Source organism: Oryctolagus cuniculus, chromosome 6 (genome assembly GCF_964237555.1).
Source record: "Oryctolagus cuniculus chromosome 6, mOryCun1.1, whole genome shotgun sequence".
In the NCBI taxonomy this organism is placed as follows: domain Eukaryota; kingdom Metazoa; phylum Chordata; class Mammalia; order Lagomorpha; family Leporidae; genus Oryctolagus; species Oryctolagus cuniculus.
This window is the reverse complement of record NC_091437.1, coordinates 69,971,024-69,988,043: the sequence shown is the minus strand read 5'-3', so window position 1 is coordinate 69,988,043 and position 17,020 is coordinate 69,971,024. Positions and strand designations below refer to the sequence as shown.

The following is a 17,020-nucleotide window of genomic DNA, read 5'->3' as shown; positions in this document are numbered from 1 at the left end:
CTGAAATGAGAAAAAAATAACCACTTCCATGAACCACATCTCATGGAATGCTCATGTAAAGGTAAAGAAATTTATTCCTATTCTAAAGTAGCGTAAGATTTTCAAGTATCAATGAAAGGTGGTAATTTATAACAAGTATATGGTTTTTCTCCTTTATGAATTAATAGGTTACGTTAATAGATTTTCCAATGGTAAATTGTGATGTTTTCAAGGCCTTTTTTTTTTCTTTAAAAAAGTCAGAAAATATTTAATCAAATGATTTTCCTACTGCCTAGGTAAAGTATGAGGCTGAATGCTTTTCATCAGTCTCTGTTCTTTCCAGTTTTTCCTCATAACTGTGTGCTTCTCTTATGCTGATCTCTCAAATTTGAAAATGCCAAGGTACTCGTGGATTAGTTACTTAGAAATACAGGAAAAGGCCATTCTATGACTTAGAAACAGGATTTGGACCTGTGGTGGTTTCATTTTCACTCCTCTTGGGGGAATGATTATAGGCATCTTTAGGGTTTTCCAAATACATGATAGCCTGTTCCCCACACTAAATAAAGACAATTATCTCCATATTCTAAAATAAACCTAACATTACTTACTTCTCAGAACATTATCAGATACAAAAAGATTCCAGTACATTGCCATGTGCACTCCCTTCCTGCTGGTCTAAAGGATTACGTTCTACAACCCATTTTTGAAAAATGTTTTTCGGGCTCCTGAGATGAAAAACTTCAACTTTCTCCCCTGCTCTAAAATTTACTGGTTCTGAAAACTTCTGTTTTCTGTGTTGGAATTTCAGTTTTCTTCAACTATCACAAAGCAAAAAACAAAAACAAAACACGCCCCCTCTGAGAGTTCTACACATATCTTATCTCTGTCATTTTTGAGCAATTCTGAAAAATGAAGAATGCAACCTTTGAACTCCATTCCCAAACATCTCTGACCTTTTCAATACGAAACAATCACTTTATATCACCATGGGACCCAGAGTCTCCTGGTTCTCCTCTAGGGCCACCATTTTCATTCTCCCAGTGCTAGGTACTGCTTAGTCTCATGATTTCTGATATTGTGTTATACAAGGCTCATTCCTGGACTTACTTTCTCTCATTTTCTTAACAACTTCCTTGGTCAAGATTACCTGGTAAGTATGACTTTGAATACTAGCTTTAAGCTACTGATTTGCATATTTGGTTTACAATAGTGATGTACACTATTCTAAATTTTATATCAGTCTATATATTACATGACAAATTTGGAAAACTACCTCAAAATTAAGCTAACTCAGGGCAAATAAATATCTCTTTAAAACTGTCTTCCTTTAAGACTCTGTCTAAAAAATTGAAACGCTATTTTCTCTTTTTCTCAATCTGATAAAACATCCTTTGTGGCTCTTATCTCATCACCATATATATTTATTTGGTTTTACACTCTCAAGAGAAGATACACCTGTTTCCTTATAATAAGCACTGAGAGAATTCATAAATATATGAATGAATGCCTAAAGGAAAATGGGGTATCAAAAAAAAAAAAAAAAAAAAAAAAAACCTGAATTGAACCCAGAAGAAAATTCTACAAAGAGCCAGACAAGGATCAGATTTTTTAGGAAGTCGAAAATAATACTTATCAACAATAAAAATAAGGAACATAGGTAGAAATGTGACAGACTTCCTTGCAGGCTTCTATTGGGTACCTGATACATGAAACCAGCTATACTCAGGGTTGGGACTTGAGTTAAAAATTGGTGAAAACAGCTAACACAATCAACTGAGCTTCCCTTTTCTAACCCTCCCAGCCCGGCATGTACTCACTGACCTTGGAGACTCTGCTGTGGGGGTTCTTCTACTGTCCATGGCTCTGCTCCTTGTTCCAACTTGAAGATCACATCAGGTTTGGTTACACAATATCCTGTTAATGCGAATAATGTAGAACTTAGGCTAATGTTACATCAGGTGCTTTTTAGATTTACTCATTTATTTTGAGAAGCAGAGAGACACAGAGAGGAGAGAAATAGAGTTCCCATCCACTGGTTTACTCCCAAATGCCAATGGCTAGAACTGGGCCAGGGCCAGAGCCAAGGGCCAGGAACTCAATTCAGATCTCTCATATGGTTAGTAAGGACCCAATACTTGAATCATCGTGTGCTGACATTGACGGTGCACCTTAGCAGAAAGCTGGGATCAGGAACAGAGCTGAGACTCAAACTCAGGTACTCCAATATGGGATGTAATCATCTAAATCAGCGTCTTAACCCCTAGGCCAAACACTCACCCCTAAGTGAGGTCCTCTGAAGAATAATAGCTGCTTGGCTTCAGGAGTAGTGCAAAGAAAAGGCCAATTTGAACTTTTTCATTTGAGAATGTTGATATATTTTTCATGGACTGGAATCTTTTACCCAAATACCATTAAACCCATAAAGAGCTCATTTATTATTTTTAATTTTTTTTTTCTTTATTTACTTTAGAGGTAGAGAGAGTGTGAGAGTGAGTACCTTTATTTGTCGATTCCCTCCTCAAATAACCACAGCAGCAGGGACTAGGCCAGGTCAAAGCTGGGAGCCAGGATCTGAATCCAGGTTTCCCACACAGGTGGCAGGAACCAAATTACTTGAGCTATCACCACTACCTACCTGGATGTGGCAGAAAGCTGGGTATTGAATCAAGACACTCTGATGTGGGACATGGGCCCCTTAACCACTAGGTGAAATGCTCACCCCCTAAAGGGTTCATTTGTTCAGGAATAAGAAGGTGTTCCATGTGGGGATTGCTGGGGAGTTTCACTCACCCAAAGACAGCAGGCTGTTGTATGTCTCCAGCATCACATCCCTGTACAGGGTCTTCTGAGCATTGTCCAAGTCCTGCCACTCCTCCCATGTGAAGTCCACAGCCACATCCTCAAATGACACCAATACCTGTAACAAAACATTTCTCCTTAACATATCAGCTCTTGGTCACAAAACAAGAAGATTGGGAGTTTATTCTTTTGTGTGTGTTATATGTGTCTTTTACAAAACCCAGCCTATTCCGCATTCTATATGGTGCTACAAATAAAAATTACAATAAAAATATCTTGCTTCTTCGTAATTCCAAAAATACAATAGAGTTTCTGTCATATCTGTAACTGTACTTGTTCCTAGCAAGAACAGAACAATTAAAATCCTTACTGGCTCTCCAAGGAGCTAATAATCTAGTCTAAATAAGCATAAACGCATCCCTGAAATAACATATTAAATGAACTGAGACATATGTTCAATGTAGATCAGGGTAACAAAGAAGTAGATAAAGATTTTTTATGTGTTATCAGGTTGTACTTCACTGAAACACCAAAGATTTTTAGATCCTCTTTATAATTCTAATCTCATGAGTATGAAGCAACAAAAATCAGTTGTGAAAGTACAAAGAACATATGCTAGGTGAATGGAACTATATAAGCACCGCATCTAGGTGTGTGTTCCCAGGCTGTTACAAAAGATACAGGCGGTGGTGCCGGAGCTGTGGTGTAGCAGATAAGGCCACTGCCTGCAGTGCCAGCATCCCATATGGGTGCCGGTTCAAGTCTCAGCTGCTCTACTTCTGATCCGGCTCTCTGCTATGGTCTAGGAAAGCACTGGAGGATGATGGCCCAAATCTTTGGGCCCCTGCATCTGCATGGGAGATCTGAAATAAGATTCTGGCTCCTGGCTTCAGATCGTCTCAGCTCTGACCATTGCAGCCATTTGGGGAGTGAACCAGTGGATGGAAGATCAATCAATTTCTCTCTCTCTCTCTCTCTGCTTCTGCCTCTCTATTATTCTGCCTTTCAAATAAATAGATAAATCTTAAAAAAAAAAAAGATACAGGTGGTAATGATGTTCAAGGAACGGATAACTGAGTGACTCTATAGTAACTATGTTTGACTTAATTCCAACAATTAAAATTGTGCTTTCTTAAAATTATTTACAAAATAAAGTATGCATAAGCATTTTTCTAATTCCAACATCCAAAAGAATTGCTATTCACATGAAAGTAATTACCCACTTCCTAAACCACTGAATGTAAATAATGAAGGACCAGTGAAAAAGTGGTGAGTCATCTCCTGGAAGGGGAATTGGAAAGTTTTGAGGGACAGTAATAGGGGAAGAAGCCAAAACAAGACATGACCACTTATCATCACTAATAAGAATACAGAACAGGGAACTCAATATAAAACAGGTAAAAAAGGGGAAAAAAACAACAATACAGGAACGGAAATCAGTACTAAGCTGTGCAGAGGATAAAAATGGAGTCATAAAAGTATAGTTTAATTCCATTCTAACTGCATGAGCAGCTACACAGATACTGGCACTAAAAATTGAAATTGGGAAAAAGAACAGAGTATAATGTAAAGAAGTGAGAATAATCTTAGACAAATACTTTAAAGTTTCCATATTCAAATATATTAGGATATTCAACTATATGAATATATGATCTAGAACTTAGAAAAGAGATGTAGCTGAAGATAAATATTTGGGAAACAGTAAACTTCAGCAATGTCTGAAGCCATCAAAATGATTTAAGTGCTCAAAGAGAAGCTAAGAGATAGGAAGAAGAAAAGGAACAAATAGAGAATCTGAGGACACACGGACATTTACTGACAGAGGAAGGGAAATAAAGAACGAGAACACAGAAGGATTTTTTAAAGTTTATTCCAAAAATAAGGAAAAGTTTAATATTAAGAAACCTATTAAAGTTAACATGTACAATTCCAATTTTTTCCACATCAAAATAAATTTGCATTTCAATTTTATTTCCCACAACTTTTTCAAGCACCCTTACATTTTTCACCATATTCATAGCTGCTTGTGGGGGATGAGGGGCAAGAATCTATGACATCCACATAGACAAGAAAGTTATCTTTTAAAATACCATCCCATCTTAACATAGACCCTTAATACAAGATTTCATGGCATTTTTAATATTTTATTATTTACTTGAAAAGCGGAGAGACAAAGAGACATGTTCCATCTTTGGGTTCACTTCCCAAATGCCAGCAAAAGATGAGACTAGTTCAGATCAAAGCCAGAAGCCAAGAACTCAATCCAGATACTGCAGGTGGGTAGCAGGGACCCAAGTACCTGCTGCTTCTCAGGGTATGTATATGCAGGAGGCTGGAATCAGAAACAAAACTGGGACTCAAACCCAGGAACCCTAATATGAGCTGTGAGCATTCCAAGCAATGTCTTCACTGTGCCTAATGCTCACTCCTAAAAAAAAAAAAAAAAGATTTGTTTATTTATTTGAAAGCCAACTTGCACAGAGAGAGAAGGAGAGGCAGAGAAAAGGGGGGTGGGGGAGTCTTCCATCCACTCATTCACTCCCCAATTGGCTGCAATGGCCGGAGCTATGCCGATCCGAAGCCAGGAGCCAGGAGCTTCTTCTGGGTCTCCCATGGACTTGAGCCATCTTCTACTGCTTTCCCATGCCATAGCAAAGAGCTGGTTCGGAAGAGAAGCAGCCGGGACTCAAACTGGTGCCCATCTAGGATGCAGTTTTACCTGCTACGCCACAGCGCCAGCCTCCAAACACTCACTACTTTCACAAGGAAGCATCACAGTTAAAGGGCCAACACTGGAATGATATGTCTCATCACTACAATTATTTAGCATTGTATAAAGGCATTCCTCAATTCAAATGAAAAGAAAAAAAAAAACAGGAATGGCTTATATACAATTCATACCTACAAAACTAAAGGGAATTTCCTGAAAACTATTACAAATAGGATGGCTCAATAACTTGACTATGAACATATTATATAAAAGACATCACATCCCATACTGAAGTACATGGGATCGATACTTGTTTCTGGCCATTGATTTCAATTTCTTGATGATGTAGATGCTGGAAGGTAACAGAAATGACTCAGTGACTGTGTTCCTGCCACCCATGTAAGAGTCCTTGATTCAGTTTCCAGATCCCAGCACTGGCCTTGGCCTAGTTCTGGCCAATGCAGGCAGTTAGTGAGTAAACCAGTGGATGGGAGCTCTCTGTGTCTGAGTTTCTGCTTCATAAATAATAATAATAATAACATTTAAACTCATCATATATAGGACAACATATACATTAACTAAAACAAGAAAAAGATAAAATGGCAACACATTTAACATAAAAAGCATAGAGCAGACATTGTGGCACAGTGGGCTAAGCTGCTGCTTGGGATACTCACATACCATATCTAAGTGCCAGTTCAAGTCCTGGCTACTCTACTTCTAATCCAACTTCCCACTAATACATCCTGGGAGATGCCAGAAGATGGTCCAAGTTTTTGGGATCATGCCATCCATGTAGGAAACCCAGAAGTAGTTCTGGGATCCTTAGTTAAGCCTGGTCCAGCCCTGACAGTTGGGGACATTTGTGGAGTGAGCCAGCAGCTGAAAAATCTCTCTCTCTCTCTCTCTCTCTCTTTCAAGTAGAAGAAAGTAACGTAAAAAAATTTTTAAATACAAAAAGTAAAAAGCATAAAACTGTACTTGTAAGAGAGGAGGGAAAAAGGACTAATCAACTGAAAAGACACAACATGTTCACAAACTGGAAAGTTATACATCATTAAGATGTCAATTATATCTAAGTCAGCAAATTGGTTAAACATTATCCTACCACAAACAAAACAATGTTAGATACAGACACACTAATTTAAAAGTTCATGTGGAAAAGTCAAAAATTGAGAACAGATAGTATATGGTGGGCTCTATTTCTGTTCATAATAAATACCATACATTGAATAGTTTAAATAAAGAGATATTTTATTTCCTTAATTCTACAGGCTAGGAAGTCCAAGACCAAAGTGTCAGCCAGTTTAGTCCCTGATGATGTCTCTCTTCCGACCTTACAGAGTAGCAGAGAATGGGCCAGTCCTTCTATGGTGATTTTCTCAAGAATTTATATACTTAAGACCAATCTTAAACCCCGTATGACTGTGGAGATACGGCTTTTAGGACAATAGGAGATTATTACGGCTAAATTATGTCATAAGGGTAATGTCCTAATCCTACAGGATTGATGGCCTTAGAAGAAAAGGAAGAGAGAAAATGAGAGAGGGGTGTGTGTGCGTGGGGGGGGCGGGAAGAGAGAATGAATGAATGAATGAATGAATATGAATGAATCATTCAGTCCCATATTGAAGTATCTGGAGTCAGTTCCCAGTTCAGCTCCTGATTCCAGCTTCCTGGCAATCCAGACACAAGGAGGCAGGAAGTGATGGCTAAAGCAGTTGGGACTCTGCCAACTATATGAGAGACCTAGACTGAGTTCCCAGCTTCTGGATGTGGCCCCATGGCCAACACCAGCCACTGTGGACATTTGTGGGAGTGAACCAGTAGATGGGAGCCTTTCATTACCCTGCCTCTTGAACATTTTTTTTTTTTAACACATTCATATCAGGTGAGACATTATAAGCGTTATAGCCTTGGGAAATGTTTTCACTTCCTTAAATATCACCTCCCAGTGAAGTCAGCAGTTACATGTATGTGATATCATTTCATATCACTTCAGGCACCACACAATATCCATTGCTTTTATCTGAGAGCGCATGTTAATGGAGCCTCTTCCCCTGGTGTCTTCAGTAAATGAGAATGAATAAAATCTTCTTATCCTTTTAAATTCTGCACTTAACAGCTTTTCCTGTAGACGTTCAGGATTTGGGTATTGTCATGAAAAGTGTTCATGTGTTGAGACCCCTCAAGTTGCCAATTTTGTCATTCTATCACCTTTTGACATCCAGAAGCTTTGGTGGATTTTCTATCCTCAGAATCTCCCCTAGGGAAAGTTTAGAAACATAATCCATTTAAGAAACTATTGCAGAGGTGACAGTTTATGGTGGTATGTGGAAGAGTATTTACAGTGGAAATGGATAGGGGTATATTTTGAAGATTTAGCCACTAAATTAGGGTGATCATCTTTTCCTTCCTATTGCTCCAAAAAAATGAAGTCTTGTAAAACTTTGACTTATCATATGTACTAGGTAAAAATGTATTGCAGTGTAATTTTCACTTTCATTGCTCATTTGCTGAGATAGCTTGACCACTTTTTCATATTTTTAAACATGGGTTTAAAAATTATAAATTCATTTATTTGAAAAGCAAAGCAGCACACAGAGATAGAAATTTCTCATTCATGGTTCACTCCCCAAATGCTGGGTTGGTCTTGGATGAATTTAGGAGCCAAGAACTCAATCAACATATTCCACGTGGATGGCAGAGACCCAACTATTTGAGCCTTCAATACTTACTGCTTTCCAGGGTGCACATCAGTAGGAAGCTGGAATGGGGAACAGAGGCAGGATTGAACTCAGGTACTCTGATATGGAATGTCCCAAGCATCATCCCAACTGATACACCAAACATCTGCCCCAGACTGGGTTTTTGCAGAGCAAGGGAGTAAACTGAAATCATTTGCTCATTTTTCTATTGAGATAGTGATTCCTGACAAACTTTTTCTTCTGAATATCTACTAATTCTTCTGATTAGGAAGATAAGCTTTTTGTGATGACTTGTTATTTTTCTTTTAATTTGGCTTTTTGCTTTTTTATTTTTAAAATTTTGATATTTATATATTCAGATGTCACAAATTTTCCTTGTATGGCTTCTGGATTATAACAAGTAAAAATATCATTGTAATGACAAAGTATTCAGCCATAGACTTTTTGTCTGATTTTCCTTCATGTTTATGCATTTTTAGGATCCTATGTTTCCTTAAGAACACTTTATTCCTCATCTTTCCTTTGGCCATTTTGGGCAATTAAAAGAAGGAGCCAACTTTATCCATCACAGATTCTTAGCAATGGCTTTCATGATCATAACCTTCATTTGTTAATTACCAGGAGATTGAGTATTATTGCTCTTGATTTCCAAAGCATTTTTGGTTCTATTTTTTTATATATATAAGAACTGGAAGAGGCAAACTTATCAACATTAAATGATAAACAATGAGAAATACTTCTTAGTTTTCCAATCTTATATGACCCCAAATTTCTAGTATTTCCCTATTCTGCTTGCATATTGGCTTTTTATCACTTTGCTCAACAGTCAGATGAAACCTCACAAAAATTATAAAATTCTAACAAATTTATAGTACATTTATCTCCTGATAAACTGTAGAGAAATCAAAATTGAAAAACAGGAACTGAATTGAGAAAACCCTTAAAGGTGAGCTCATAAATTGTTGGTATTTCACTAGAAGACATTCTCCAGTTTGCACACAAATCACAGAAACAAACTCTGCAGCTTGACCAGCTTAGGATGTTACAGGGTCAGGTTTAAAACTGAGAAGACAACCATGAATTGAGGGAGAGAAGAAGTACTGCAAGAAGGAAGTCAAAGAATGAAATCCCTCAAATTTTCATATAAAACCCACCAAAACTTTTGTCTATTAAAACTATATTATGAGCCGGCGCCGTGGCTCAATAGGCTAATCCTCCACCTTGCAGCGCCGGCACACCGGGTTCTAGTCCCGGTCGGGGCGCCGGATTCTGTCCCGGTTGCCCCTCTTCCAGGCCAGCTCTCTGCTATGGCCAGGGAGTGCAGTGGAGGATGGCCCAGGTGCTTGGGCCCTGCACCCCATGGGAGACCAGGAAAAGCACCTGGCTCCTGGCTCCTGCCATCGGATCAGCGCGGTGCGCCGGCTGCAGCGGCGGCCATTGGAGGGTGAACCAACGGCAAAAGGAAGACCTTTCTCTCTATCTCTCTCTCTCACTGTCCACTCTGCCTGTAAAAAAAAAAAAAAAAAAAAAAAAAATCTCAGAAAGGCCAGCAAAAAAATAGCCATTGGAAGAAAAAAAATGGGGAATTGGCTAATGATTATTGCAAGGAATACAGAACTGAGAACTCAAATCCAGGGAGCAACTGTCTCACAGAAGAAAAAGCACTCTTCTGTGGAATGAGGATCCAGAAACTCTGTGCCACATGATGTACAATATCCAGGAAAATGTGACTCATATTCAAGAAAAGAGTCACCAGGAAGAAACTCAAGTTAACTCAGATTGTGCAAGAAGCAGGTAAGATGGTTACTCTAGTTCTAAATATTTTCAAGTACTTAAAGGAAGATAAAAATATAGCATGTTAGAGATGAGGATTATTGGTAGAAATGTAAACAGAAAAATGGAAATTTTAGTGTTCTAAAGTATAGTGACAAATGAAAATTTACTTACCAGCTTAACAGCAGTTGAAAAAGATAAAAAAAATGGAACTTGAAAATTGACAGTTTTATTTTTAAAAGGATTAGTTTATTTATTTGAAAGAGAAAGAGAGAGAGAGAGAGGGAGAGAGAGAGAGAGAGATCTTCCATTCACTAATTCACTCCCCAAATGGCTACAATGGCAGGAGCTGAGCCAATTTGAAACCAAGAGCCAGGAGCTTCTTCCAGGTCTCCAACGTAGTTGCAGGGGCTCAAGGACTTGGGCCATTTTCCACTGGTTTCCCAGGTGCATTATCAGGGAACTGGATCAAAGTGCAGCAGCCAGGACTCGAACCGCCACCCATATTCCCATATTCCCTGCTGGCACTGCAGGCCAGGGCCTTAACCCACTGCACCACAGTGCTGGCCTCAAAAAACTGTTACAGTTTTAATATGTGCCACAAAAAACATATGTTGGAGGCCAGCACTGTGGTGTAGCAGCTTAAGCCTCTGCCTGCAACATGGGTATCCCATATGCACACTGACTACAGAACCAGATGCTCCACTTCTGATCCAGCTCCCTGTTAATGCGCTTGGGAAAGCAGTGGAAGATGGCCAAAGTTTTTGGGCCCCTGCACCCACATGGGAAACCAGGAAGAAGCTCCAGGTTCCTAGCTTCAGCCTGGCCCAGCTCTGGCTGTTGTGGCCATTTGGGGAGTGAAGCAGTAGAAGAAAGATCTCTCTCTGCCTCTCCTCTTTTTTCTGTAACTCTACCTTTCAAATAAAATTTGTTTAAAAATAATAAATAAATAAATCTTCTTAAAAAAATGCATGTGTTAGAAACTTAATTCCCAATCCCTTTGGAATGGATCAATGCCAATTACAAAAAGGGTTCAGACCATGAGTTCCATCTCTTGGTCTCTCATCATATGAAGTCTCCTGACATGTTACGATGTAGCAAGATGGCCCTCCTCTTGACTTCTCAGCCTCCAAACTAAGAGATAACTTTCTCTTCTTTACAAATCCCCCAATATGTAGTATTTTGTCAGAGCAACACAGAATAAAGACAGAAACCAAATCAAACAATATTTTCTAGTCTTTATGAAAGAAAAAAGAAAAATGGGCAAAGGTTCAAAGACTGGTAGTGTAATTTCAAAAGCAATTTAACCTACAGGAGTACTTCAAAGAGTTCATGGAAAAATGAAATTGAAGGATAACTCGGTTTTGTTGCAAAAGAGTTTTTGAAATCTGTGCATACTTTTTTCAAAATATGCATTTTCCATTACCTTTTTAAACAACCCCTTGTATGGTGGGAAAGGGTAAAAGCACAGAATGTATTCAGCTACAAGAATATTCACAGCCTAATCCTAGGGGCCTAGCAGGAGAGGAGTGAGATGTCCTGATAAGTTTGCACCATTTCCTGCTTGACAAATACCTAGCCCCAACTAACTCAATGATTATGTTTGTTCCACTTTCAGCCTGACAAATACCCAGTCCCTCCTGACCCAACCACAATGGCAGGTGCAAACACACACAAACCCCTCCTGATCTGCAGCTGTAAAACTTGCAGAACTGGAAAGTCCCTCCAGACCTTACCAAATAAAACCTTCTCAGCCTGTGACAGGGGAGTCTTTGATTCCTATGAGTAAGGACCTCTCTCAGGCTCATTCTGCAATAAACCTGTCTCAGCTGTCAAGTTGCCTCGCTCCATTTCCAATTCTTTCACTGCCACATTTTCTCTCTCACAGCATGCAGATTTAAAAATTATGCACTAAAAGGGGGGGGGCATTGTGGCACAATGGGTTAAACTTCCTCTTGGGCTGCCCATATCCATATCAGAATGCCTGTGATTAAGTCTCATTCCTGCTACTGATCCAGCTTCCTGCTAATTTAACTTGGAGGCAGCAGATGATGGCCCAAGTACTTGGGCTCCTGTCACCCATGTTGCAAGCATTTGGGAGGTAAAGCAGCAGTTGGAAAATCTCTCTCTCAAATACATAAAAACAAATAAAACTTTCTTTTAGGGGCTGGCATTGTAGCAGGTTAAGCCTCTGCCTGAGATGCCGACATCCCATTTGGGTGCCAGTACCAGACCTGGCTGTTTCACTTTTGGTCTAGCTCCCTGATAATGCACCTGTGAAAGCAGTGGAAGATGGCCCACGTACTTGGGCACCTAGCACCCATGTGAGAGACCCAAAAGAAGCTCCAGGCTCCTGGCTTCAGCATGGCCCAGTCCCAGCTGTTGTGGCCATTTGGGGAGTTAATCAGTGAATGGAGGATCTCTCTCTCTCTCTCTGTGTGTGCATGTGTGTGTGTGTGTGTGTCTTCTCTCTGTAACTCTGCCTTTCAAATAAATAAAAAATAAAAATCTAAAAAAAAAAAACTACTTTAAAATTATGCACTAAAAGAAACTTATGTTTAATTCTATTTCCATGAACTTTTTGAAGTATCCTCATATGTGTAACCAGAGATTCAGAAATGAAAGACAAAAAGTGGGACATAAAATATATGTTTATGGCTGGTGCCGTGGCTCAATAGGCTAATCCTCCACCTTGCGGCGCTGGCACACCGGGTTCTAGTCCTGGTTGGGGCGCCGGATTCTGTCCAGTTGCCCCTCTTCCAGGCCAGCTCTCTGCTATGGCCAGGGAGTGCAGTGGAGGATGGCCCAGGTGCTTGGGCCCTGCACCCCATGGGAGACCAGGAAAAGCACCTGGATCCTGGCTCCTGCCATCGGATCAGCGCGGTGCGCAGGCTGCAGCGGCGGCCATTGGAGGGTGAACCAACAGCAAAAGGAAGACCTTTCTCTCTCTGTCTCTCTCTCTCACTGTCCACTCTGCCTGTCCAAAAAAAAAAAAATATATATATATATGTTTAATAAAATGGTTAAACCTTCCTACATGGCATGAAAGATTCAATTTACAAATTCAAAATGTTCAATGACCCCCTAGTCAGGATAGATGCAAAGAAAAGTACTGTAGGTAAACCACAAATTATTCTGTCTTCTGCAACAAAATAGACACAACTGGAAAATATTATACTTAGTGAAATAAGCCAGTCCTAAAAAGACAGCTACCATATGTTTTCCCTGATCTGAGATAACCAATAGAGTACCTAAAAGGTAATATATTGGGGTGAAATTGAAATGGACACTTGGAGAATCGACAATTGTTTACAGCCCTTGTCTCTTCTGTTGAGAAGCAGTGTTTTCTTTTTTGTTTTCTTCATATTATTTGTTGAACTCTTTTTTTTTTAAAGATGTATTTTATTTATTTGAAAGTCAGAGTTACAGAGAGAGGTAGAAACAGAGAGAGAGGTCCTCCATCCACTGGTTCACTCCCCAGATGGCCACAACAGCCAGAGCTACACCAATCCGAAGCCAGGAGCCAGGAGTTTCTTCCAGGTCTCCCACATGGGTGCAGGGGCCTAAGGACTTGGGCCATCTTCTACTGCTATCCCAGGCCATAGCAGAGAGCTGGATCAAAAGTGCAGCAGCCGGGGCTCATATGGGATGCTGGTGCTTCAGGCCAGGGCTTTAACCTGCTGCACTACAGCACTGGCCCTGTTGAACTCTTATACTTAGTGTAGGGTTAACTTCATGAACATTAAGTTAACTGAAAATAGATTTTTTTTTTTTTTTTTTTTTTAAGATTTACTTACTTACTTGAAAGTTAGATTTACACAGAGGACAGGCAGAGAGAGAGAGGTCTTCCATCTACTGGTTCACTACCCAATTGGTCACAACAGCCGGAGCTGCGCAGATCCAAAGCCAGGAGCCAGGAGCCTCTTGTGGGACTCCACGCACAGGTGCAGGGGCCCAGGCCATAGCAGAGAGCTGGATCGGAAGTAAAGAAGCTAGGATTTGAACCGGCATTCATATGGATGCCGGCGCTGGGGGCCGAGGCTTTACATAATAATCTTTATATAAATTAAGAGTGGGAATGGGAGAGGGAGGAGGAAGAAGGGTTAGAGCATGGGCTGGAGGGAGGGTGGAGTAGGAAGTATCACTATGTTCCTAAATCTGTATATATGAAATACATGAAACTTGTATATCATATATAAAATATTTTTAAAAAATCATAAATTAAAGAAATCTAAAAGCAGAGAGAAGATTTTGAAAGCAGTGAGAGAAAAAACAGCAAAGAGCACACTACAGCACAACCATATATAAATGATGGCTGACTTTTAAGGCATCTTTAAAATTTCAAAACAAAAACCAAAAAATAAAACTTCAAAGCATAGTTCTACATCCAATGGAACTGTGCTAAAATTTGGGTGAAATATCATTTTCAGATTTTTTTAAAAACTCTAATGATCAATCACCAGTAGATAGACCTATACCATAAAAATAAAAATGTTAAAGGTGGTAAGGAGGCTCCAAGATGGCCAAATAGAGGTGTTCACCATTTGTCTATTACCCTACAGAGAAGAACTAAGCAAGTAAATACCTATTTCAAGATGAGTACCCAGGGGGAGAAAACTGGAACTCAGCAGGAAACCTGTAACTCTGTGTCCTTAGGACACAGAGATGATAACCACACAAAGAGCAAAATTTGCCAGCCACAGAGACCTCAGCCCCAGAACCAGGGGGAATATCCACTGTAGGGGAAAGGGTAAGCAGAACCCCAAGAGACTCTATCTCCTGGGACGCTGAACATCAGCAAATTTAGCTACAAGAAAGACCCACAATTGTCACAGACTTGGATTCCAAACAAGGGAGCAAGCTGGCTCCCTCACAACCCTCAGAACAAAGGCTGCAGCAGTTGTGTTGCCATCTTGAGAAAGGAGTCACTGTCTAATTCCATACTACCTTAAGGTCCCCAGTTGTGCACATTCTACCATACCAGATAAAGGGACCACAGAAGCAAAGACCCAAGTAAACCCAGCAGTAATGGTAGCTGCAGTACCTTAGGTCAGGCAGTGTTCTGAACTCCATGGGAAAATTAGTCTACACAACAGGTCCTGCATTCCTTTCAGGAGCTTAGAAATTTGGGAACTATCCACCGCAGACTTGGGCATACCCTGTACTCTCTCTGTCTTCCCAGGACAGTACATCCTAGCCACAGGAGGGGAGCCAGTGCAGACAAGGCTAACCTTGGCCCACCACAGCTCAGTTTCCTAAGCCTGCCCCCACTCTAGGGAGCACAGTTATACATGCACAACCAGGCAGGCTGAGCAGCTCTGCCCAGTGGGCTCTGGCTTTAGTGAACACTCCAGACTCTGGCCCACTGAAGCCCACTGCCATGGCCTTGGTGGATGTGTTTGATCATGCACACAATTACAACTGCCTGCTGCCTTCTCCAGGAGTTCTCAGCATTGGCAAGTATGCTTTTACTCCAGCCCAGTCCAGCTTGAACATGCCCCTGCTTTAGTGGACATGTCTGGCTACCACAACTGCATCACCTGCTGGCTAGTGACTTATATTTGGTGACTACTGTGACTCCAGCTCCAGCTCAGCCTATACACACCCCAGCTTTACTGAGTAATGTATCACCATGCACACCGGCCTAGGCTGCTGGCTGGCAACTTGGCTTTGGAATGCTGCAGACTTCAGCCCCACCTCAGCTAGAATCGCTTTTGGCTTTGATGGATGTGTCTAACCAAGTGCACCTGACTAGGCTGCTCATTCCCATCTCTACTGGCGTCCTACAATGATGAGCACCCTAGAACCCAGCCCCTCCATGACTCAAGCCTATCCCAGCATTGTCTGGTATGCTTGACAGTACACACTGGGGCTACTTCAGCTGTGTAATTTGCTTCTCCAGCTGGCCTCAGCTTTAGTGAGTGCTCAATTTCAGTCCCAACACACCCTGACCCACCTTAGCTTTGGTGTGTGCCGTTGGTATTACCTCCCTTCTCCCACAGATACCTGCTTTAGTGAGTACCCCAGATTCCAATTACACTGGAGCTTATGTAGCCATGGTTAGGTGGTTAGGTGGTTAGGTGGTTAATTGCTCATGGCAGCCCAGGCTGGAGGGGCTGCCTTCTCTAGTTTGCCTTAACTTTGGTGAGCACCCCAGACTCCAGCCCAGGTCTAAGCCTGCCTCAGCTTGATGGGCACAGGTTAAGAAGCACACACCCCATGATCCTGGCCACAACAACTGAGACCTTGGATGCCCCTGCTAGGGCTCAGAGGGTCCCAACCCCGTAATGGCCCTAATTCCAATGCCATCATGAACAGTGGGGTATAGGGTTTAGGGTGCCTACACTTCAGCATTCACCTGAAAACTAAAGTCAAAATAGCCTACCAAACGGACACCTAAAGACACGTCTTCAAGAACAAGTTTTCAATCCACAAAAGCCATCCTTTAAAAATTATATAGATGATAATCGATCATAATGATAGGCTTAAGTGTCAAAGGGATCACATAAACAAGACTAGTGTCTGCTAATAATAATAGAATTAAAAAGGAGAGAACGATTCAACATGGGAAGTGGGATACACAGCAGACTCATAGAATGGCAGATGTCCTAAACAGCACTCTGGCCTCAGAATCAGCCCTTAAGGCATTTGGATCTGGCTTAAAAAGCCCATGAGAGTATTTCAGGCATGGAAAGCCAAGACATTCTGGCAAAAAAACAAACAAACAAAAAACAATAACAACAACAACAACCACCACCACCTAAATGAAAGATCTCTGTGAGATCCCAGTGGAAAGAACGGGTCATCAAAGAAGGAGGTATGTTTCTCTGAAGGGAGAGAACTTCCACTTTGACTATGGCCTTGCCTAAATAAAATTGGTGTTGGCGAACTCAAGAGGTTTCCATAGCCTTGGCAGCTCATGACAAGGGCCTCAGGTGATTACTGACATCATAAATAAGAATGTCAATTGTTAAATCAACAACAGGAGTCAAGGTGCACCTACTCCCCATATAGGATCTTTGTCCTTAATATGATGTACTATGCAAAC

At 40.8% G+C, this 17,020-nt stretch overlaps 1 protein-coding gene and 1 long non-coding RNA gene across 3 annotated transcripts in view; one reads left to right on the top strand and one right to left on the bottom strand.

Annotated features, from left to right (window-relative positions):
* The window catches only part of LOC100351380 (zinc finger protein 717), a 69,652-nt gene that overhangs the window by 11,837 nt on the left and 40,795 nt on the right, over positions 1-17,020 (bottom strand). For both annotated transcript variants that reach the window (XM_051830198.2, XM_008252432.4), the window contains exons 3-4: positions 2,773-2,899; positions 1,804-1,896 (exon numbers count right to left, since the gene is read on the bottom strand). In XM_051830198.2, coding sequence (XP_051686158.1) covers positions 1,804-1,896; positions 2,773-2,899 — 220 coding nt within the window. The remainder of the gene's footprint in view (positions 1-1,803; positions 1,897-2,772; positions 2,900-17,020) is intronic.
* Positions 1-17,020, top strand: part of LOC138850069 (uncharacterized) — a 120,898-nt gene that overhangs the window by 90,837 nt on the left and 13,041 nt on the right. Inside the window, exon 7 of the long non-coding RNA XR_011389464.1 lies at positions 1,784-17,020. This exon is cut by the window's right edge and continues 13,041 nt beyond it. This is a non-coding gene — a long non-coding RNA (uncharacterized lncRNA). The remainder of the gene's footprint in view (positions 1-1,783) is intronic.